This window comes from Phoenix dactylifera, chromosome 11, assembly GCF_009389715.1.
Source record: "Phoenix dactylifera cultivar Barhee BC4 chromosome 11, palm_55x_up_171113_PBpolish2nd_filt_p, whole genome shotgun sequence".
Taxonomy (NCBI): Eukaryota; Viridiplantae; Streptophyta; class Magnoliopsida; order Arecales; family Arecaceae; genus Phoenix; species Phoenix dactylifera.
Window position 1 is genome coordinate 4,987,576 of NC_052402.1, and position 22,813 is coordinate 5,010,388.

General features: G+C 38.0%; 2 protein-coding genes across 2 annotated transcripts; one reads left to right on the top strand and one right to left on the bottom strand.

The window, feature by feature from the left end:
• Positions 1 to 4,219: 4,219 nt before the first annotated feature.
• LOC103713777 (ras-related protein RHN1-like) lies at positions 4,220 to 13,614 on the top strand. The gene is made up of 7 exons (XM_008800801.3): positions 4,220 to 4,508; positions 9,940 to 10,017; positions 10,109 to 10,276; positions 10,985 to 11,033; positions 11,790 to 11,863; positions 13,099 to 13,192; positions 13,293 to 13,614. Exons 1-7 carry the CDS (start codon positions 4,476 to 4,478, stop codon positions 13,391 to 13,393), a joined length of 597 nt encoding a protein of 198 aa, XP_008799023.2. The 5' UTR covers positions 4,220 to 4,475; the 3' UTR covers positions 13,394 to 13,614.
• A 693-nt stretch (positions 13,615 to 14,307) lies between these two features.
• On the bottom strand, positions 14,308 to 22,595 carry LOC103713778 (grpE protein homolog 2, mitochondrial-like). The gene is made up of 5 exons (XM_008800803.4): positions 22,323 to 22,595; positions 20,400 to 20,903; positions 20,104 to 20,271; positions 16,754 to 16,882; positions 14,308 to 14,667 (listed from the first exon to the last, which is right to left on the bottom strand). Exons 1-5 carry the CDS (start codon positions 22,464 to 22,466, stop codon positions 14,572 to 14,574), a joined length of 1,041 nt encoding a protein of 346 aa, XP_008799025.2. The 5' UTR covers positions 22,467 to 22,595; the 3' UTR covers positions 14,308 to 14,571.
• Between the last annotated feature and the right edge of the window lie 218 nt (positions 22,596 to 22,813).

The following is a 22,813-nucleotide window of genomic DNA, read 5'->3' on the forward strand; positions in this document are numbered from 1 at the left end:
TTTAACCGCAACGAAGCATATTCGCATTGCTTTTGGCGTGGAACTCCTGAGCTGGATCCCATCGGGTCACATGATTGTCCTAGGTAGCTTAGGAGGCAAGAGAACTAACTTATCACAGAGTCGCCCCTCGGAATCAATAATTATGTCACCCATGCCTAGGAATGCCAATATGGGTGCAATTGGGACGGTTCGAGTCAGATCATGAGTCACTCTGATCTAACCTAGATTTTTGTTCGGATTCTAATTTCGGATCCAAGTCCAATCCAATAAAAAAACGGTTCTGATCAAATTGGGTCAACCGCTACAATTTTAATCCAACAGGTCATTCAAATCAGGTCGGATTTATGTATAATCTGGATCTAATTCGAGTTTGGGTCGAATCGGATTCGAGCCTATACTTTCTTTATATACCGAATATCTAATTTTTCACACCGAAAAGCAAAGTACATGTCGCTTGATGTACAATTTACAAAATTGGACTTTATTTCCTAGAGGCTCATAAATCAAAAACAAATAAATAATATTTCAGTGATTCAAAGTCGTACAAAAACGTTGATTATAGCTTGGCATGGAGAATACATGGCCTCCAACGGGACAGCCTTGGGTAAGGTCAATCCGGAGTCTTCACCCATGTCCACCTCTTCTCTGCCAACTCTTTTCCACTCAAAAAGTATTGGATCAATGTCCTAAGTGCTAGACCAACCTCTCTTATTGCAAGCCCTTCCTTTGGGCACCTCCTCCTCCCCATTCCAAATGGGATCATCCACTTCCCTTCTTTTTTCCCATTCTCAAATCTTTCTGGCTTGAATTTTGCGGATTCCTCCCGTGTCTTGGCGTCTCCATGGATGTAGTACATCTCAATGGTATGATTTATTTTTGAGAGATTTTCAGCAGCTAAGACTATTTTTCTCAAAAAAATCATAAGGCACCCAACCAACCGGTTCAAGAGGATATTCTGCAGCAAGTTAAAAAAGAATCAAAAAGGAGAAGAAGGCCGGCTGCCAGTAGAAGTTGATTCGGTGCACTCGGACTTGGATTAATTTCATGGGGAACAGCAGGCCCCAAATCAAGCTGACTCCAGACCGCCACGTGAGAGCACGAGCGAGCGTGGAAAAGAAGGGGGGAAGAAGAGCATGATGATCGTAGACCGAGTCTCCTCCGCTTCTCTTCCGCCGCAAATACCGCACGCTGATGATCGATTCGCAAGCGAATCATGATGAGAGGGGCCACCGTTAACTGTCAGAAATATTAGCCTACGCTGCACCATGATTTAGCACCAATCTTGGTGTCACGCAAAAAACGAACAACAAAGAACGTACAATCTTCTTCCACGTGTCTACCATCATTTCTGCTAACCGTCCCCCAACTCTTTCCACAAGCTCACGGATGTGACAAATATACATACTAAAACATGTGAGATGAACCCTTTTTCTTTAGCTTTCGGCGTGGGAAAAAAAAAAAAAAAAACTTTATACCCTGTCATACTTTCAAAAATAAAGGTGCACTCTTTATGCCATGAAATATGATAATGATATGTATAAAATACTGTTTCTATTTTATTTTTGGTTTTAAAAATATTATTTGATTTTTATGCCCTGCTGATCGTGTATTAATAGAAAATATGATTAATCTTTGCTTGTTCCGTAAAAAGCTCTTTCTCATTTTATTTTATTTATTCATAATATTTTGATATATTTAGTTTATCCATTTTATTGTTTTTTACTTGAAAGATGTTTAAGGGCTAAAATTTATATTCTTATCTAACTCACTAGTTTATTTGATACGTGGATTGCTTGCTTGTAGCTTGACTTTTTATTTGCTAACATTATATTTTAAATTTATTTTTATTACATATTTATTTATATTTGACATTATTCGACAACCTGTATTTATTTTTTTTTAATTTCTATGAGTCTGCTGTCGATGTGCATTTTCTGAATTGCTAGTATCATATAAAATCTAATAGAAACATAGGACCACCCCTAAACTTAAGAAGCGGCAATTCTGTATTAGATTGCAATTCGCAAGTATTTATTGAATGAATCATAAATAATTCATGAATAAACATCGCCGATCTTTCCATATTTTTGAACATGAAAATCTTTCAGAGAAGCCAATGATTAGATCTTCTATTTATTCAAAATGTATGCGACCATGGTGTCCCATCGCGCGTACATCATCAGATGGTCAGACGCCTGCATTTCAGACGGTCAATTTCACCCAGTCGTCCGTGGAAAGGGCCGAGGTCGCACAGCCAAAATTTCTTTGAATGGCCACAGCCATCGAAAGGACCAGCATCATGAGCCATGAATTCAAATCCTTCCGCGGATGGACCGTTCTTGCATTTGAAAATCTGAAGCAGTCCCATCCAGAGGAAAACCAGGGGCGGGCACCGTTCCTTTTGTACCAACCGTACGTGCTTTCCAGGCCCTCCTCCAAAGGAACCAGATTCCCCTGTCCCAAGCCTTTGTTGAAACCATAAGCCAGGCAAAGGAACGGAAGCCTGCAAAGCTTTTGTTTCGTTGTCCTATTGGTCCAATTATCCCTCCATTTGTGGGGCACTATGGGCTGATCACAAAAGGTTCACGTGTTATTGATGAGGTCTTTACTTAGTGGGTTGGTGGTAAATCCTATCATGTGAGGTTGTCCGTTGCTGAGAGTTGGAGTAAATGGGTTTGGGTACGACTGGCATTGGGCTCGTCAGCTTGTTCGGCTGTTCGGTAGGCCTCATGCAGGATTTTAGTTCGTACCACCATCATATGAGTCTGGATTTCTGGGGGAAAGCCATTGCATAATCGACCGACCAACTAGTTCGGGATTTCTAAGTTGGAGGATGAGTACATCGTATTTATCTTCATCCTGTCCTATGTCACGATGGATCCTTGAGTTTTGTTCTCTCCATGAAGAGCATAGCTGTTTTCGATGGTTGACCACCATATACGAGCTAGGCCCTTTTGAGTTCTGCCTTCACGAAATGGACTTGTTTATGGTCAGAGAGATGTTTCCAATCAGAATGGTTGTCGATGGAGGTAACGCCAGTCCTAAAAAGCTACAAAATCTAGCTTTCCAAAGAAGTTCTCTACTCCCGCTCTTCGCGAGATTTTGTATTTTGATGTTCTTGGGTGCATTCGGACACGTGTTGTTTGAAGCACCCGTTTTAAGCAAAAAAAAAAAAAAAAAAAAAAAAAAGAAAGAAGAAAAAAAAGAAAAAAAAAAAAAGAAGAAAAAAAAGAAGTTCTCTACGTTCGGATAGAAAATTTCGTCGTATGCATCTTTATCGGACTATTGATTTGGGGTAGGATTGCGACCACTGATAGTTGCAAAGCGGGATGCGTCTGCTGCTCGGCCACGGTCTATTGGAGTTGTTTCAAGGCTTCCATCACCTCAGTCAATTAGGTCTCAAGCTCGTCAACTTTGGAATTGGTATTTCTGCTAGTTGGATCCACAGCTGTCGAGGTTGATAATCGAAGCTGAGCTTCTTAAAGATCTCAGCCAATCTTGAGGTGCATGCAAGGATCATGGACGACTGGGGGAGTCTTTCTTGATTGTTGGGACTTGCTGGCTGCTGGCTTCTAGTAGTGGAACAACACTGTCAGAAAGTTTCGATGGCGAGCTTGTGGCAATCGAAAAAGGTACCGACGGTCATCATTTCGGATGTTAAAATTATTGTAGCACCATTGATTGATTTGTGATTGATTGTGCCAAACATAGTCGGCCTGCATAAAGACTGATTGTGCCAAACATAATCGCACTTACCAAACTTCACCTGATTAATTTGTGCTTGATTGTGCCAAATATAGTCGGCATTACTAAACTTTGTCAGCCTCGTAGTACTATCTAAAAGCTGCTCCTATACATTGTAATTGATAGGCAGAAATACAATTCTCTTCTCTTATTCTTTTTTTTTAACACGGGGCATCGATTGGCTAGTGCCGATGAGCCTGATGGTGATAGGGTAGTACTATACAACCAAAAGCTCCAAAGGGCTCATGGAGGCCGGTGCCGTGCCGGTATCCTACATACATCTCTTCAACGCACAATATTATATCTAGTTTCATTTTAAACGATTGCACAGAACTTTGTTGTCGTTTCCATTGGATAGGAGCGAACCAATACGAGTTTGCTGCACCAATTGGCGATGATTTCACAGGGACATTGCATTCTCAGCCCGAATCGGTTTCAAACGGGCCTCAGGCGGCGGCCCATAGCGTCAGGGCAAAGTTACTCACGAGATAACCTAACGGTCAATGAAGAGCGAGCGTGCGAGCGAGAGACGGGATGCGGAAACCTACCATTCCTCCTTCGGAATTACCAAATCAAATTGCCGACGATCTTCTTCATCATCATCTCCCTCTCCTCCTTTGATTCGTCTCTCCTCTTGGTTGCTCATCAGATAGTTTTCCTCTCTGGAGGTCTGATCATCTCGTATAATTTTCCTCTCTGGAGGTCTCATCATCTCGTAGCCGCCCACCAGGATGGGAAGCAGCAACAACATACAGGCCAAGCTGGTGGGTACGTCTTCCCTTTTTTTTTTTTTTTGTGAATTCCTTATTTGCATTCGCCATCATCATCATCATCTTTGCCTCTTCTTCTATCCACGGATCGAAGAGGGTTGTATCATGGGAGGAGAAGAGTCTTTCTCATATCAATTGCTATCCTTTGGAATTGCTTATGGCGTTTTGGATTCGATTACCAAGTTTTTCCTGTATACATGATTGCATCTCCGACTGGTGCAACTGATTTCTTGCCTCGGATGACAAAACTTGTCGATCCCTGGATCTGCGGGGGCGCCTCAAACTTGTTAACTTCTTGCCTCGGATAAGCCGAGCTGTTTATGTTAATACCTTTTTTTTAGCAAATGTTTATGTGAAAATTGATGCAAACTGAAAATGTCATGCAAAGAATAGTTTTCTTTATTTATCTATAAATAAAATAATGAATCCTCTATGTTTGGAAGGTGAGATCTCTGTTCATGCATGAGTCCTGTCTGGCATTTGCTGTTGAGTTGTAACATTGGATTGTGTGGCGGGGAAATTCATCCTCAGACGTTTAATAATGCTCGGTCCTGATTAGAGTAATATGCATGGGCACGTTGTCATGTTACCTGCAATGCTCAGCTGGTTTCCAAAACAACGTACTACCATGATCATGTTTTATTCGCTATAGCGGGGGCTCTATCCATAAGATGAGAGAAAAAGGTCGTCCATGTACGCTAGGATTACTATTTGTCTTGACTTCAAATACACAAGAATACCAGCACTCTGGAATTCTGATTAATTCAGTTTTCCTAGTATTGGAGATTATATATCAGAAATCGAATACGGGTAGGCGTGCTTATCCTGCATTACAGATATAGCATGTTAGACTTTTCAGAACCAGAAGAAACTTAGTTTACCATCTTTGATTTGTTTCCCAGCCGGAGATTATCGAACTTCATATTTTTGTCTGCTTTGTCATGGGAATTATCCCACTTGGATTTGTCCGTAAAAACCAAACCCCATCAGAAGCTGACAGCTGAGTTCAGCGCAAAACCAGAGACAAGTAATAAGCCCATGGAATATCATAAGTGGTGGCTGATTACCTCAAAAGGGCAATTTCACTAAATGTAATATCAGGGAGCTGCATACATACTGCTTGAAGATCATGTCCACCCCTATCTTCTTTCCTCATTCTAGACATTGTTTTATATTAGGCGAAGAAGGAAAGACAGACAAGAAAATTGAGAAGGATGAATGAGAGGAACTGAAATAATGGCCAAAAAAAAAACAAGACTGGTATGCAAGGATCCAATTTGGTTTCTTTGATTTCACTCTTCTTGATTGTACATTCCATCTCATCCCAAAAAGAAAGACATTCGTGCCCCAGCTAAGCTCATTCCATGGCATAGATTAAATGAGTCTTGATAGCATCACTGATTTACTGGATAGGTAGCCCTACTATTCGTTCTACTTCTGTTATGCATATACAACAATTCTGCAGTGAGGCATTTCAGAATTCAGACATTCAGTGAAAGCTAACTGAGGTTCAGCAAGAGTAATGAGAATGAAAAAAGTCTGCATGACTCCTTCAATTATGTTTAACAGTAATAATATATGAAGGCATCAGAAGGACTATGATTTGATCGAGAGATAGCCAATACTCCCCATTCTCTTACTTATTTTGCCTCTCTTCTTTCTACTTCTTGTATCTTCTTACCTCTTCAAAAAAACTCAAGTTTATCATGTAATATTGGAGAATGGATTGTGTGCTAGTGATGCATTGTGCTCGTACTTGGCACGTATCAGCACCATGACAGTGCCGCATGCTGCAAGCGCAGTCTAGTTTGTATTCTCCAGCGCAGATGACAATCCATGTATTCGAGTAAGCTTGAGATCATCCATTTTGATTGTGATGATATTGCTTCTTTTCGTGATTCTGTTTACAAAAAACTTTATCGCTGCATATTGCTCGAGGTTGTTGACCATTCTTCTTCCAGCTTCTGTCGACATTATCATATCATACTTTTAGTCCTACCTCATCACCAACATTGCATACTCATAGCTTTATTCGTAAGTTTTCTTGGTGCTTTCCTATGATTGTGACCTCTCAATAGTAGCTTTCCACCCTTTGGTGTTCTTGCAGATCATATAATGAGAATGTTGACTGTTCCAAATCTAGTTCTACTTATCCCATAACTGCCTGCACTCCTCATTTTGTGCTACTCTCTTTATTGTATACCTTATAGTTCACATAATAAATGACCCCCCTTCATTACGTGACAATGTTGAAATATATGCATATGAAGAACATATGCTGATGAAGTGACTAATTTTCTGGGGCATGAGATAATTCACTATTATTTGATTTTGTGTTTGAAGGCCTCATTATTACATTGTCTGTGGACTAATCTTATGTAAGCACCCAATGTGACTGGGCAGCCACTTTGGATAAGATTTGGTTCGCTCACATGTTGAATGATTCATAACAAAAGCTATGTAATATTTATGTACGACATCAGTGAAACAATTTGTTGAGAATATTCCGTGCATTAAACTAAAACTATTGGTCACAGAGGCGGTTTGCTAGTATGAGCACCTTATGTATAGATAATTTATCAATTTTCCCATTATTCTGCTAATTATACATAAAGACATAAACAACAATTGTTAATCAAAAATTATGTCTTCAGATGCATGTGAGAAACATCTAAATATACTATTCTTCGTCTGACATATGATAACAGGCTTCTCACTATTTGTGCTAGTGTCCCAATTTCTAGCTTGCATTGCTATTTGTCTATCATGTGCAGGCTTTTACATCTTAATCCTAAATGTTTTCATATTATTTTACCAACATAGCATGCCAACTCCTATGACATCCGCACATAATGTAAAAATTTCATAGGAAATTGTAAAGATGTTATAAAACTTATAAGACCAATTTACCCTGCATTTGTTGATTACATAATGTTGATGGGTGCAGCAGCTTATATGCTTTATGAGAAGCTCTTTAACATGTGTTGTTTTTCCATCTGAAACGAATTAGTGAAACTCTTGGCCTAACTAGCTGACATAAAATATCAGACTCAGTATGTACTTGTTACAATATGTTTGGAAACTGGCCCTATCCCTCTGCAATTACATGTTTTATTGTCCAACCATTATGTTTCTTTTTAATGTATAAAAGCAAACCAATAGCTGCAAAAGGTGTTGATTGAAAGTTGATATCTATAAATCCATATATCTATCTTGTTAGCTGGTAAATACATTTTATAAATATAAACTTTTTAACATGTTCATGTGTGAACGCTCTTTTAGTTCGGTGAAAACATTTGCATTTCAAGTATTCTTATAGTATGGAGTCAAATCTGTACAATCAAGATAACATTTGTTGAGTGTTTCTCTAAACACATTCTATATTTATGATCAAATTTGCTTGAATTTTTTTCTACTCTTTGTGCACATTATTTATTTATAACATGATATTTTTTATAAACTTTCAATTTAACTATCTGTAAAGACAAAAGGAATTCAAAATGCTTAGTTCTTTGGCTGGCTGTAACTGCTATGAAACTGTAACTGTAGGTCTTGCTTCCAATGTTTCTTTTCCTAAAAGGAACTGCCTTCCATTAGTTCATGAGGTCTTTCTAAGTCAAGCAATGGGCAGGAGTTTGTCAAGCTTTCCTAGGAAAATAAGAGACCATACTTCTATTATAAGTTGTAGAACTTCAGAACTCAGAAGTATCAATAAGTGATCCAGTTTCCTTTTCTAGCATATACGTTTCATCTAGGATAGCAGGATCCTTAGTTGTTTAGGTTACCTTAGTTATCTGATGTTCATCAGTGGTACTCCATAACGGTAAAAAAATAAATAAATCATATGGTAGTCCTTTATGTTCATATTCGTATGTATGTAAAAATAGTAAATGCATTGTCATGTTTGCTTTCCAAGGACAATCGAGATGTGTATCTCATATTCCCAATACCAGAACACACACTGTTCTTTTTTTTTTTCTTTTTAACGATCAGGATAATCCATTATATTTCTTTGTTCTACCCTCAGTTGAAATTTGGAGTCCAATACCCACCCTAAGAATAACCTTCAGATCCTACTTTTTTTCTGAACTTAAAACCTGCCTTGGAAAAAATAAAATGAAAGACTTGTTAAAAATTCCCATTCATTATGTCAATCTAAACAGATCTTTTGTTTATGCTTAGGAAAGAATTTTGCTTCTCAATTAAATTAGAGAAGATAATCAGATGATATTGGGCTGGGAAATCTATTACCAACTGAATAAAGAATTAACTCAAATAACTCTAAAGTTGTTAAAATCTGTATGCCAAATATTGATTGCATATACAAATTGGGATAAATGTCCTTGAGCATAAAATATCAAGGTTTGTTTTTCTTTTTACATGTGCATATTTTGCGTATAGTTTTCCTTACTGTAGATGGCTTTGCGGCTTCATCTTCTAAAAGTTGGGTGGTATTGTCTGAAATGATAGATTGGCCCAACTTCTCAGTGACAGAAAAAAGTGACTTTGCAGTTTGGTGTTTGCTCCTCATGCATGGATTAATTTATTCAACTGAAGGGACTTCTTTGACTATCTGTGGTGGGTCGCTTCTACATATTTATTAGTAGACAGCTTCAAAGCTAGAGGCGACTTCTTGGTGATTTATATGCTCTAGTTGGTAAATTGTTGCCTAGATCATTAGTTGGGTATATGAAATAACATCCTAAAAATAGAAAAGCAAAGAGTGGGTTCTTCACTCTTCAGTAATAAGAAGTATGCAAAGGTTAGGGGTGCAGTCTTTAGTTATGAGTGGGTATTCTGAACTCTAGTAGCATCAGTTGGATCAGAAGGTTCAGGATATACTATATAATTACAGTTGCACTTTTATCATTTCTACTTGTTTCTCTTGTATCCACAACCTCGATGAATGTGGCCTGAATTGTTTACTTTTAAACATATGATACTTCGCAAAAAATATAGATTTTCTTAATGTTATGTTCCAATTCTGTTACATCATTCTTTAATATTGGACTAAATGCTCAAGATCGCCCTGGTTCTTGTTCACTAGCCACCAGACCCAATAGCTTACGCTTTTAGGGAATGAGACAGCAACGTATATCAGGCCTTAACACCCGTCCATATTGGCACCCCAGACCGTGCACTTAACAGCATGAATTAGCCAAGAGAAACTTAAGACAATAACTGAAAGCAAGTCAAGAGAAGAAAATGCTCAAGATGGTAAATGGGTGAGCTAAAGAAAAATTGATTTCGTGACCTCTAACTTTGATACAATGCTTACTAACTACCAGATCCCAAAAATTTAAGCTGTTAGGAAATGGGTAAACAATATATACCAGGTCCTAACACTTCTAAATTAAAAGGTGCACTGTCTAAGTGATTTAGTATTGCATATATAGTATATGAGAGACAACTTTTGTTCATCTAGGTGCTTCTTGGGGACATGGGCACAGGCAAGACAAGTATAGTGCTGAGATTTGTCAAAGGCCAGTATTTTGATTATCAGGTTTGTTTCGGTTCCTGTTTTGACCTGCTGCTATGATTTATTTGTATATAATTGACAGTGAAGACATACCTGACATTAAGTGTGTCTCCAGGAATCTACAATTGGAGCAGCCTTCTTCTCTCAAATACTATCCCTGAATGAAGCAACTGTAAAATTTGATATATGGGACACTGCTGGGCAAGAACGGTACCATAGCTTGGCTCCCATGTACTATCGTGGTGCAGCTGCAGCTGTCGTCGTGTATGACATCTCCAGTGCGGTAAGTCATTTACTAAAAATTTGAGAACTAGTGCCTAGAAATCAGATCATTTCACCACTGATATCAGTTTTAGAATGCAGAAAGCCAGAAGCTAATATATGTATGCTTTTGTTTTAAGGAAAATCATTATGATATTTTTTTTGTTTCCTCGGAGGAGTGAGATCAAGCTGGAATTGTTTTCTTTTCTTAATAAAAAAAAAGAAATGTTATAGTGATCTTGTTATTATTTCCATTAATGATCATCTTCATCAACATTGGTATCAAAATCAGTATTAGTATTAATATTAGTAGTAGTAGAACATGTTCTTTAAGCTATCCTCTCTACATCCACCACATGTCTATCTCAATGTTCTCATCTCTGAAGCATTCATCTGCTGTGCTTGGAGCATTTTTTTAATCTGCAACATTCAATTGATATCTTAATTCTTATTATGTATTTCCCTTGCTCTTTTAATGGTTTGTGGAGATCAAAGATGCCACATCTCCATGTCACCAACTTGTACTTATTCAATTGGATATTTCTTCATTTACTTCTTCCAGCTTTTGCAGAATAGAAATGATTGTGTTGGGGTATCTCTTCATGAAAATTTTGGGGCCTTGTTTAAGCAGAATTGATGACCATTTACTTAGTTATGATATCTATTTACATTCATACTGTTTTCATTAATGGTTACTTCTGATTTGAAACATCTGTGTATTTTCCTCCAGGATTCATTTGCTCGAGCAAAAAAGTGGGTTCAAGAACTTCAAAGACAAGGTGACTTATGGTGATTTAAATTATTTTTGCTTTCCGACCTGCAATTCTGGATATGTAAAAGCATCTCAATTAGTTCAATTCCATACTCCACTAACTAGTGGTTCATGTTTAATAAAAAATTCCTATCTAAAGCTACACTTCTATTTCCACCTGTAATTTGGATATGGAAGAGCATGATCACGTTCATTTTGTTTCATATTCCGATAACATGCTTTTCTGACACATTAATAGGAAAAATTGATAGCAAATTTCTTTCAATCCTCTGATACACACCCACATACATACATGCATGCATGCATGCATACATATAAATACATACATATATATTATACGCGCACACACACGCGCGCACACACACACACACATATATATATATACGACTGTCAAAGAATTTTCAAATAGATGCAATTTGTCTTTTGCAACTTGCTCTTGGGCTGTGTGCATGCAATTCTGCTGTTTTAAAATGTTTTCTGGGCCTTAAACATTTAGAACATCAATATAACTAGTCATTAATGGAAATTACCCATCCTAGAAGATAGGTCAACCTAGTTGACCAGGATGCCTAATATATAAATATAGTAGGAAGTAAAGCTAATCATCTTGTATCTTTCATGGTTGTAGATATGTCATCTTTAACATTCTCGAATTTGTGCACATACTGCTAATATTACTAAATTTACCTATTTATGTTCACTAAATTAGTTATAATCTTTCTGTTAAGTACTCCATTTTTAATGGTAGTTGATTCCATTCTAGGGAATCCACATTTGGTGATGGTATTGGTGGCTAACAAGGCTGACTTGGAAACAAAGAGGCAGGTGGATAATGAGGTATATAGTTTTGACTCTTTACTCTTCTTGACTCTAATTTGTTCTTGTGGTACTAGTTGAGTTCCAAAGGAAGCAAGAACTACGATGAAAAAATGGTGCTTAAAAGTGCTGACTGGGAACCACTGGAGTTTGGGTTTTACATAAGAAAGGCATCCATAACTTTATAAATGATTAACAACGAGAACTGACCTTGGTGACAAGTAATATTATATACCACTCAGTAGATCTGCACACTAATTTTTGGGTCGTTGTTTCATGAAGCACTCTATTACTTTAGAGACTTCTGGGCATATCTATTTTAATGGGCTTTGTAAGAGCCTTCAGTTCAGGTAGAACAGAAATCCAAGATGTTCTGATACTTGGAGAATAACTATTACGCCAACTAACAGGAGCTACTCATAGCACTTTTTGGAGAGTATTGTAGAACTGAGATTAATGCAATCACTTCAATCTCGAAAAAAAGTTAGTCCGAGTGAAGATCAATCATCAATATGCCTTTGGTGGATAGGTTTAAAAGCAAGATTGTATTTAGCTTTTAGCAGTCTTAATAGTGTTCGCCCATATGTACATTACAGATGATTTTGGTGTCTTAGCACTGTGCTGGTGCCAGTCACACTATTCCATTCCAGTGGTTTTTGAATCCATGGTGTTCAGTATGATGAATTATTTAGAAGTAAAACAGCGAGCCATGTCTTCTGTTGTTTCTTAGAGTATTAGCAACCGAAACTAGTTTCTTAGCCTTGCAAGTCTTACTAGTTTCTAAGCCAGTGTTTGAAACATGGACATGACTGGTTTATATTAAAAAGGCTACTTAGTTGATAAATAAGGACATCCCGATGCATGAGGATCCTACCATTGCGGGTCTAGGGAGCGTTAAATATGCACAACCTTGTCCCCTCATGCAGAGCGGTCGTTTCCATGTATATGCCATCTCTTTTTTAACATGGCTCGATAATAAAGCATGCATGCAAACTTGATGAAATGCCGTAAGGAAAGCAGGTTAACAGAAAAGAGTGAATGCCTTCCCATCCATGTAATCATATTAGAATGGATATTCCAAACTAGCCAATGAATGGGAATGGGAGATACCACTTTTTAATAGTCTTTCTTGTAATGTGTATTTAAATGTTGAGAAGTCATTGTTTTGTTTTATGACATCTGGAGGACCGCTACTGCATCTTTTTAATATTATGCAACAATCAAGGACAGCATGATTCTTTTTGACTACATTTCAGGAAGGCGAGCTATATGCTCAAGAAAATGGGTTATTTTTTATCGAGACTTCAGCGAAGACAGCACAAAATGTCAATGAGCTCTTTTATGAAATAGGTATGCATGATTCACAGCCTTATTCTTTATATATGTAAATAAAAAAGAAAATTTTTTGAGTCTGTAGTGCTGGTAGCTGACTTTGTAACTCTCTCCACAGCTAAGAGACTGGTGAAAGCCCGACCTGCACGCCCCACTGGGATGAATCTGCACAATGAAACCCAAGATAGGAGAAGAAGGCTGTTTTGCTGCTCAACATAATTAGTGTTTGAAAGACTAAATAAATAACCTTCTCTCCTACTTTGGCTGGTCCCACTGCTTCCGTTTGTGACTGTCTCATATGATCTGGAATACTTGTTTTTTAAGCAGCATTTCTAAATTCTTTCTGTGAAATTCTTGGTAATGAACATCTACTGATTCTGCCCGCTGTATCAATACATGCTGCTTAAGTCTAAAAGTTACCTGCCATTTGGACTGATGAATAGCTCTCCTAACAACAATCTGGTCCAAGAATATCAGCTAGGGGCACCAAAGAAATGCTCTAGAATTTATAAATGCACTCCATATTTGTATACATGTACACACCCTTATGGTCTAATTCCTCGACAAACCATACGTCATCCCAGCACCACTCCGGTTGCCAATGGACCAGTAGCACTCCCACCAGCAGCGTTTAGGCATGAGACATCCGATCTCCTCCTGAATCGAACATGCTCCAACCGGAAGAGAGCCCAATGAGCGTTGCTATGTAGGTGAGATCCCCCCCCCCCCCTCTTTTTTAACCACAAAAAAAGGGGGAGAGAATAAATTTTAGCATATTTATATAAATAATTTGTCTGCATATCCATTTAAAACCAATACAGTTGAATTTTAATATCTGATTAATGTGTTGGCATCCACATTCATTAACTAAAAATGGATAGAATACAGGAGTGTCTGATCCATATCTGTTCAAATTTCAGCCCCATCACCAAATCATCACCTCCATCTTGCTATGCAAATTGTTTTTGCAAATTGTTGCTGGTCATAGGGTCAAAATTTATCGTAGAGATAACTGGATTAGCTGCTATCCATTTCATCTAAATCAGATTTCATATTGATATGATAAAAAAATGTGTTAGACAAAGGTCATTCATTGTTATGCTGGTTTCACCCTGCATCACTTCTAAATGTCATTTGCAGTATCAATGTCATGGTCTAATTACTCTCCATTCCAAAGAAAAAGTACAAAATTGCAGATCTTTTGTAGTCCACATTCTCATTGTAATATCAACAGTTTCTTCCTCTTTTTTTCAAAACAAAAGCACCAATCGAATTTCCAGGCTACCCTAGAAGGTTACCAATTTGATCATGATAAGTTAACTCGGATTTTGCTATTGGTTATAAGGTTACACAAAATATCAGATAAGGCATATCAGGAAAATTGGGCGGAATACAGCTCATGCACTGGAACTTTGATCTGTCTCATTGCCCAAGGCTTGAGTTACACCAACTTCAGCGGGACGAAGGACACGATCGTATATCATGTAACCAGCCTGCGATCACAAACAAAATATACAGATGGTCAGGAACCACTTCAGCAAACTCATACCAAATCAAACATATGACGAACATGCTTTAAAGGGTGATATTCAAAGCAATCAAATGAACCAAGATGAGGAGAAATGGCTAATTCCTAAAGAACTTATAAGCACCAGACTGAAAAATCAGAGAAAGGAACTGCACAGTAGTTACCAGCTACATCCTCATGGCTCCCTATTAAACATGGAGGTGCAATCAGAAAAAAGAATACCAATTTGGCATTTTGAACCATCAAAAAGCAAGGACTGATGCCTATAGTACTTTATTCTACCGTCAGACTTCAGAATTTCCACAACAGAAAGACCGACACTTAGTGAAATCAAAGATTAACATATTTGGTGGTTAATGCATCAGCTCTAGTTCAGCACTTACAGAGAAAACTGACGAATATAGTCCTTTTCATTTTGAATTACAACCTCCGATTGAAGACACAGCATAATTGCAAGTTACAGCAGATTTAGCCTCAGAGTGCCAATTTGCAATTTTTAGCATGTAGAGTGACATACAATGCCCAATTTGTATATAATTCACATACATTACCCAGACCCACTGGATTAACCTGAGGTACTTGTCTCAACACAAAAGAATACGATTACAGGTACATTTGATTTCTAGGTTCTTCTTTATTCTTATAAAAGCTTCTCTTCAGCCAAAGCAAGCTTCTTCAAGTCCTCAAAAACTACCATTGAACTTGTCTTGAATCACCCTACCTCTTTTTTAATTATTCAACATAAAACCAAGGCCCTCTACTTATGAAACCAGTTAGTTTTTTAGTGCTCATAAAAGTACCAAGAAAAATGGGCTTCTACCACTTTATCCACTATTAGAACCCCTCCGAAGCTCCCATTGTTAGACATGTCTAACTTTGTTTTATAAGTCTACCATGCATCAGCCTTAAAGACACTGGCTTCTACTAAATCATCTGATGTATCTGCACACTCTTTTATTTATTTTTTTATTTTTTTTATTTTTTTTGGGAGGAGGGGGGGTACATGCACACCCTCTTTATTGCCTGTCTTTTTAACTCATTGCCTTCATGTATTTCCCCTGAGCTTCACGTGTAAAAGCCATCATGGAGCATGGCAAAGCCACAACTCTGCTTCATCTACTACCCTCCAAACCTAGAATAAAATTTTGGACCTATAACTCCAGTCTTATTTACAATGACAATGGATAACAAAAATTGATGCTTTAGGGCATTTTTTATGACAATAAACTATGACAAAGCTTCATTTCCATTTGTATTAAAAGTTAGAAAATTATAACTTCTGTCAGAGAAAAAGGCTTAGGAGCAACAAATAGATAATTTCATTTGTGTTAATAATTATATTGGCACTAGCCAACCCCACATATTATGATTATAGTAAGAAACAAGGTCAGCCTTTTTTTTGAGAGAGAAAGGAAGGGAGACCAACTCACACTGTAACTACCTAGATTCAAATACCTGGAAATGCACAGACCAAGACTCGAATATAGAAACACTAATGGCTAAGCAGACGGGTGTGATCATTGGTGCAAGCCCCAATTCACAGAGATAAGGTCAGCCTTAACACTCAGCAACTTGACTCAGAACATTGAAAGATTGAAGCAAGCTAGATAGATGAATAAGGCTTTAATTTACGGTGACAGGTATTGCCATCTATATTCTTATAATCAAAAAGGGGGGACTAAGAGAAAATGGTATGATTATTATTTATTTAGTGCCGACCTCTGCATGCCCTAGCAACATGAGTAGGACCTCCATGCTAAATTTTTAGCACATATGGCAAAGTTCAAATGTTTAATACTATGATGCTCATTTACCACATACTGGTCTTCTTCAAGATTTTGGTCAATCTCTTGTTTACTCTCACACTTCTCCAGCGTAGAATAGCAGCTGGTATCAATTATATTCCAATTAACCCTTGTATAAATGGCTTGACAGTGCACATGTTGTGCATTTCACTCAATTTACAACACAACACATGCACCTGCATTGGTATACAAATCATACTGCCAAGTCAGCTGCTTCAAATTAAAGTACATGTATACAATGCATACCTTCAAAACAGCAGCAACAGTGCCAGGTCGTTTTGAAGCATCAGGTACTTGGAAAAGTGCAAGATGCTTGTTTGGATCAAATTGCTCATTTATTGGGTCATATTTCTCCACCCCAAACTTCCTAAACACCTGAAAGAAGAGAATATAGATAAGCCACTAAGCAATAAAAAAAAGATCTAATGCACACATCTTAGTAAAAACAGAATACTTGGCAAATCTTGGTCAACATCAAATGATTTTCTATCACTTCCATAGAGAAATTTATTAAACACGATCATATAGAGATGCATGAGAATAATGATAACATATGACAACTCGAAAAAAAAGCAAGGCCCATAATGTGTCACCTTTCTTCTGAGCGGGAAAACTCCAACACCAGAAACAAATGTTAACCTGTCCAAATGAAATTAACTTAAAATATCCACATTGTAAATTAAAACAGAGCCAGACCTCAAAATTTGTCTTTGAACAGTGTCTTTCCACTTTCTGTATAAGTCAGCAAAGCAGAACCCAACAATTTACTATCAGACGATACATTTCAGATAATTTTTTTTATACCGATAAAACAATGAGCTGCTCTTAGTACTTCAATTCACAGAGATATGGCATCTTTCCATCCAAAATACCTAGATGTTGAAAAATTCAATTCTTAGAAGCATGCAGTTCCTACGGCACTACATTCAGTCCCATCCCTTGAGAAATAAATGACCAGCATTTTAAGTACCAAACTGTACCAACCGGTACCGAGCATACCATACCAACTCAATATGATAGTAATACTTGTACAGGGACTTGGTATGCCCCCATCATAATGATGCATGGTAGTATTTGCCATGCCGACTCCTATGGTTTACCATGCATCGCTATAAGAACGCATTGAAACATACCATAAGGTACCAGTACAGTGCCAGCAGCAAGACATAAATCATTGGATGATATCATTCTTGGAGGATAGTGTAAGCTTCCATGCCCAAAAATCCATCTTGTCAAGTCAAGCAAGCTCTTATCATCTATATATCTACTTAGGCATTGCTTGATAGTAGAACTTGTCAAAATGCCCAGGCAAACCTAGAAGATGGACCTAGCTTATTGCTCAAGCACCCTGGCAATTGACTCAGTGATAAGACTTCATACAAAACCACTTGACAGATTTTTGAACTGCTTCAACTGTACTATCATTATGTTTTCTAATATTTCAATAATTGAACTTTTCTATGTGCCTTTAGACAAGTACAGTGAATGTAAACAAATAAAACTACCTCAAAGATATATTGTAGTTCACAAAATTTTAATATGAGTAAAAAACAAATATAATTGTTGTCCTAGATCATGTAATAGAGATTGCTTAGCATCCTTATCCATCATGCTCGAGGCCGGAGCTTGGGTCTAAGACATTAAATGGAAGGCTTTTTGTCACATTCATGCATGTAAAGATCTAACTTATACATACACATATGATTATATATCTATATGATTTAGATATTCACACACATGCAACACATATTAATGTGTGTTATAGCTAAAGTTAAGCTTGCTTGGGTGTTCTAAGGCAAACAAGTACAGAAAAGCAAGGTCCAAAATGAAAAAATAGATAAAGAAATAAAGTTTGAAGATGGCATCTTTGTAATTGGCACCTACAGAAAAAAAGGTCATGGCATGTCTTCTTTAGAAAACTAAGTTAGCAATACTCTTTGTAGTCAAAAGCAATCTTAACAACATATCCCTTTGCATGGCAAACTGGATGCCTAACGACTCCCATGTGATATTAAGGGACTTTCGATCAATATTCTGAACCTGGTGAACCCAAACAGAACCAGTTGGCGGGTCCCGAGTTCCGATTCAACTGCATGTCAACCATTTTAGTTAAGCAAAGGAAAAGCCCCATGCCCCCCCCCCCCCCCACACCATATTTTCTTTCTCCACTTCTCAAAGCACCTACAATCTAATCACCTCACATACCACCTCTCTGCCCCCCCCCCTCCCCCAACCCTCCCCTCGTGTTCTCACCCCTCTATCAAACCCCCTCCCTGGCTCCTGTTTTCTCCAATCCACCATCGAGGCATGCATCTGATCTATCATGGTCTCATTACCACTATTCCTAAATCAGAAAACGGACAGGAAAATCGCAGGATCTAAGCCGCTTCATCTCAAAGATGATGATATTAGGCTTTGTCGCCTCAAAGACTACAAAGAAACGACCTTCATGCTTTTGACCTTGCAAAATCCAGCTCCGAGGCCTTCGATCCAGCAAGATTCAGCCACCTGGACACTGTTGCCAGAAGTTTTGACACCACCCAGATCCAACCATGACCCTTCTTGCTTGATCGGCCATCCTCTACCTCCACTCATGAGCCTACCCATTTGATGAGCCACCAAAAACATGGTAACCTCTGTAATTTGGAGGAACTAATCTACGCTATAGAAAAAGAAAAAAATCCAAATCAGAGCCCTTCCCCTTCTTTATTTTTTTTTTCCAAAATTTGGCTCAACCCGGGTGGGTGGAAGGTGGGTCGAATTGTTCCGGGTCGAATAGTTCAACTGTGTAAGCCGAGTCAAATAAGATATCAAGAATCCTTTTTTGGATGACACAACCCAGTATATGCTATGTATGACAGGTCAGCTGGGTCTACAGGGTCTATAAATATTGCTTTTGACAGCTTAATAAAGAGAAATTTGTGAGAGTAAACCTAGGCACAAGGTATGGTCGCTACATTATGATCTAGGTGTCATGGGTTTGAAATATGAAAGTAGCATTTCAGAATTATATTCCACATAAATAATTAACCGCACGGCAAGTTACTATATTCTACATATCAAGCCTAGGCAATCTCTAATTCAACTTCCTGATTTGGATCTTGAACCCCCATCTTGACCCCTCTATTACACAAAAAAAATATCATACGCCCAAGGATCTCAAGGCCCTTTCCAGATATTCGCAACAATTTATAAAGAAACCAACATCAAACACCTTCACACTCAGACCACGCTGCAACTTTTAATTTCATTAATCCATCCAGTGAAAAAAAGATAATTTCATTTGCTTGTTGTAACTACGTCGACAACAATCCAGGTATTTACCACCATGGTTACAAAAAGGAAGGGGGCATGACATATAATGTCATAAATGCTGATCAATATGTAAGAAAACTCTATAGCGATTAGAGACCAAAACATGAAGATTTTCATTATTTCAACAGAAAAATAAAATATGATTGCCATAAAAAGCGAAAATGTATGGTGATTACCAACAGAAAAGGTAAAAAAATATTTGAAGCTTCTGCTCTAAATAGCCATTTACTAAATTTGATCAGCAATTTCTGTATAAGCAAACAAATTCAGGAGAATATTACCTCTGAAAGTTGTTTATCAGTCATCTCAACACCCTCGAGGAGAGTTTTAAGGAGAGGGATGGCTCCAGCAGAGTCTTTGGATGTGTCAATCTTCGAGAAGCTTTCCTTGACAACAGATGAAGCCCTTCCCAGATTGTCAGCAACATCTAGTAGGCTCTTGGCAAAGTTCTGTACGAAATTTTTTGAAATGCAGGATATTGTAAGAAACATATCTAACAGATACAAATCAATTATAAAGGAAAAATAAACATATCAGGAGTATCTGTATTGGAAAGGGTAAAGAACAAAGATTATACTTGTATTGCAAATTTTTTTGAGTTTTCTGCCTCGCGCTTTGTTCTGTCTATAACATTCTCCATCTCAGCATAGCTGCGTAGAACTTTATCCTGCATTTTCTCAACTTCCTTGTGTTTTAACTTCAGCGACCCTTCCTTCTCAGCAACTAGCTTAACCAAATCATCATATGATAGTTCAAGCTCTGCATCTGAATCAGAAAATGCAGTTCGTTTGACGCTCTTCCTCCTCTTTCTATTAGACTTGATGTCGGAATCGCTGTTTTCAGAAATAGGACCTGCATCTTGTGTTGGTTCTTGAGCAGTAGAATCATCAGTAGCCTCAGTAGATGCATCATTAGCTCCAACTTCTGATGTATTCTGCGAAGCATTATCATGGTCCACAGGCTGGTTTCCCTCCTTCTCAGTGGGTTGTGGAGATGCCAAGGATGCAAAGCCAAATCTTTGAAAGGTAGAACCTGTGAGAGCTGAATGTCTCAAAATTTGACTCAACTGGGAGGAAGCATGCTGGAATAGGAGGGGGAGGGGGAGAAAAAGAAAGATACTTTAGGAAGTTGCAGTTGTAATAATGAAATTCCAAAATGTTAAATAAAAACTCAAGAATGAGCAATATGACAACCACTGTTACCTTGAAATTTCCATATAATAGCCTTAACGAAGATTTTGACTAGCATACTACAATGGCATACGGCTAAGAAATAGTTCAACCACTTCAAAGAGTCATGCTTAGCAATTACATTGTCTAGATAAAATTTATTAAATACCATGGAATGTGCAAGTTTTCATCATAGCATCTAGTTTACAGAGGAGTTATCCGTAGTGTAGTGGCAATTGGCATTTAGTATCTCTTAGAAGTATTAGAAGCCTCTTAAACAGTGTTGACTACAACTTCCTATCAAAGAACATTTTTAGCCTTGGTACTGAAGGGCTTTAGATGTTACTAATCCATGAAGTGTGGAAAGTGCTATGCATTGTGTCATAAACTTTTCCTTTGCAGGGGCGGTGGTGGGGTGGCTGGATAGGTATTACTTATGTTTTGCTCATTATTCATGTTTATGACCAACTTCAGTTAAATCATCTTTGTCATCTTCTAAAACATGTGGCATTGATATCTAAATCAATTGTAATTGTGTATGAAAGTCAAACCTATATATCTGTGAAATGCTTACAATGACAATAGATACAACTTCCCATATCTCCGCAAAATGCTACGAGCTCTCATACCTACTCCTTGTAGAGCCACTAACTTTGACCTTATTTTTATTTGGATAAAAAGCCATAGCTTCTCTTTGCATATCCCATACACAATCATTTCATATGTCGTCCTCTTAGCAACTACAAGATTATTCCATAGCAGAATCAGGTGAATTATATACAAATCCCAAGTTGTCCTCATCATATCGTGATCTATGAGCTTCAGATAAAAGCTACGATGCAAACAATGCCTAACGAACAACAAAACCAAAGAAAAGGTATAGCACGACACCCTGTCACCTCAGTTGTTTGTCAAAGTTACTAAATATGTGCATTGAGACATTTAAAATAAAAAGTTCTGCATGAAACTATTTTCCTCACACCCTTTACATAGGCATAGCCATCAAACAGGAATCTAAAATTATACCAAGATAACAGAAAAGGTCCAAGACAAAGGGAAGAGAGGTTAACAGAGAAATTGGAGGCCCAGAAAATAGAACCCTAAACCCTAATAGCATGAAAAGATAATATCCCGTCAAAACCAATCTACGCTAAATAACTAACATCTAAAGCTCATTCATACGCATCCCCTTGCTCAAACCCTTAAATCCAAAAGCCAGCAGATAACATAAAATTGACCCCAGTAGAAGAGGACACCACGAGATCATTTTTTTCCTCTGTCCAGAGACATGAAATAAAAAGAAAAGAACCAAAACATCAGAAAAATCTCACCTTGACAGAAGAAATCGTGGGCAATTCACTCAGAGAATGGAAGCCAGTGGAGAGATTCCGGAGCGACTCCGGCTGAGAGGACGCCAGGATCAATCGGTAGGCGACGGTGCTCCGAGAAATCGACGAGAAAACCCTGGAAGCCATCCTCTTCCTCGATCAAAAACCAAAGAAAGTGAGGGGAAAAAAAAAATCCACCGGAGAATTCTCAGAGGTGGCGACAAGGAGGCGAGGCAATGGAAGAGAGCTGCACAACGTGAGACTTGAAGCGAAAGAAATCGGGGCGGAGGCCGGGGTTTCTCGACGCTCTAGCTTTAGATGTCGTGCAAGATTTGATGTCTATCAATCCGAACCGTCCATGATATTTCCACGGTCAGAATCTGTTCTTACTCTGTGTCGGGCCGCCTGCTCGTAAATTAGATTTGCACGTTGTCTCAGAATAAATCCAACCCGCCCAACCCAATCCATGTATTAGACGCTCCACCCATAGGTGT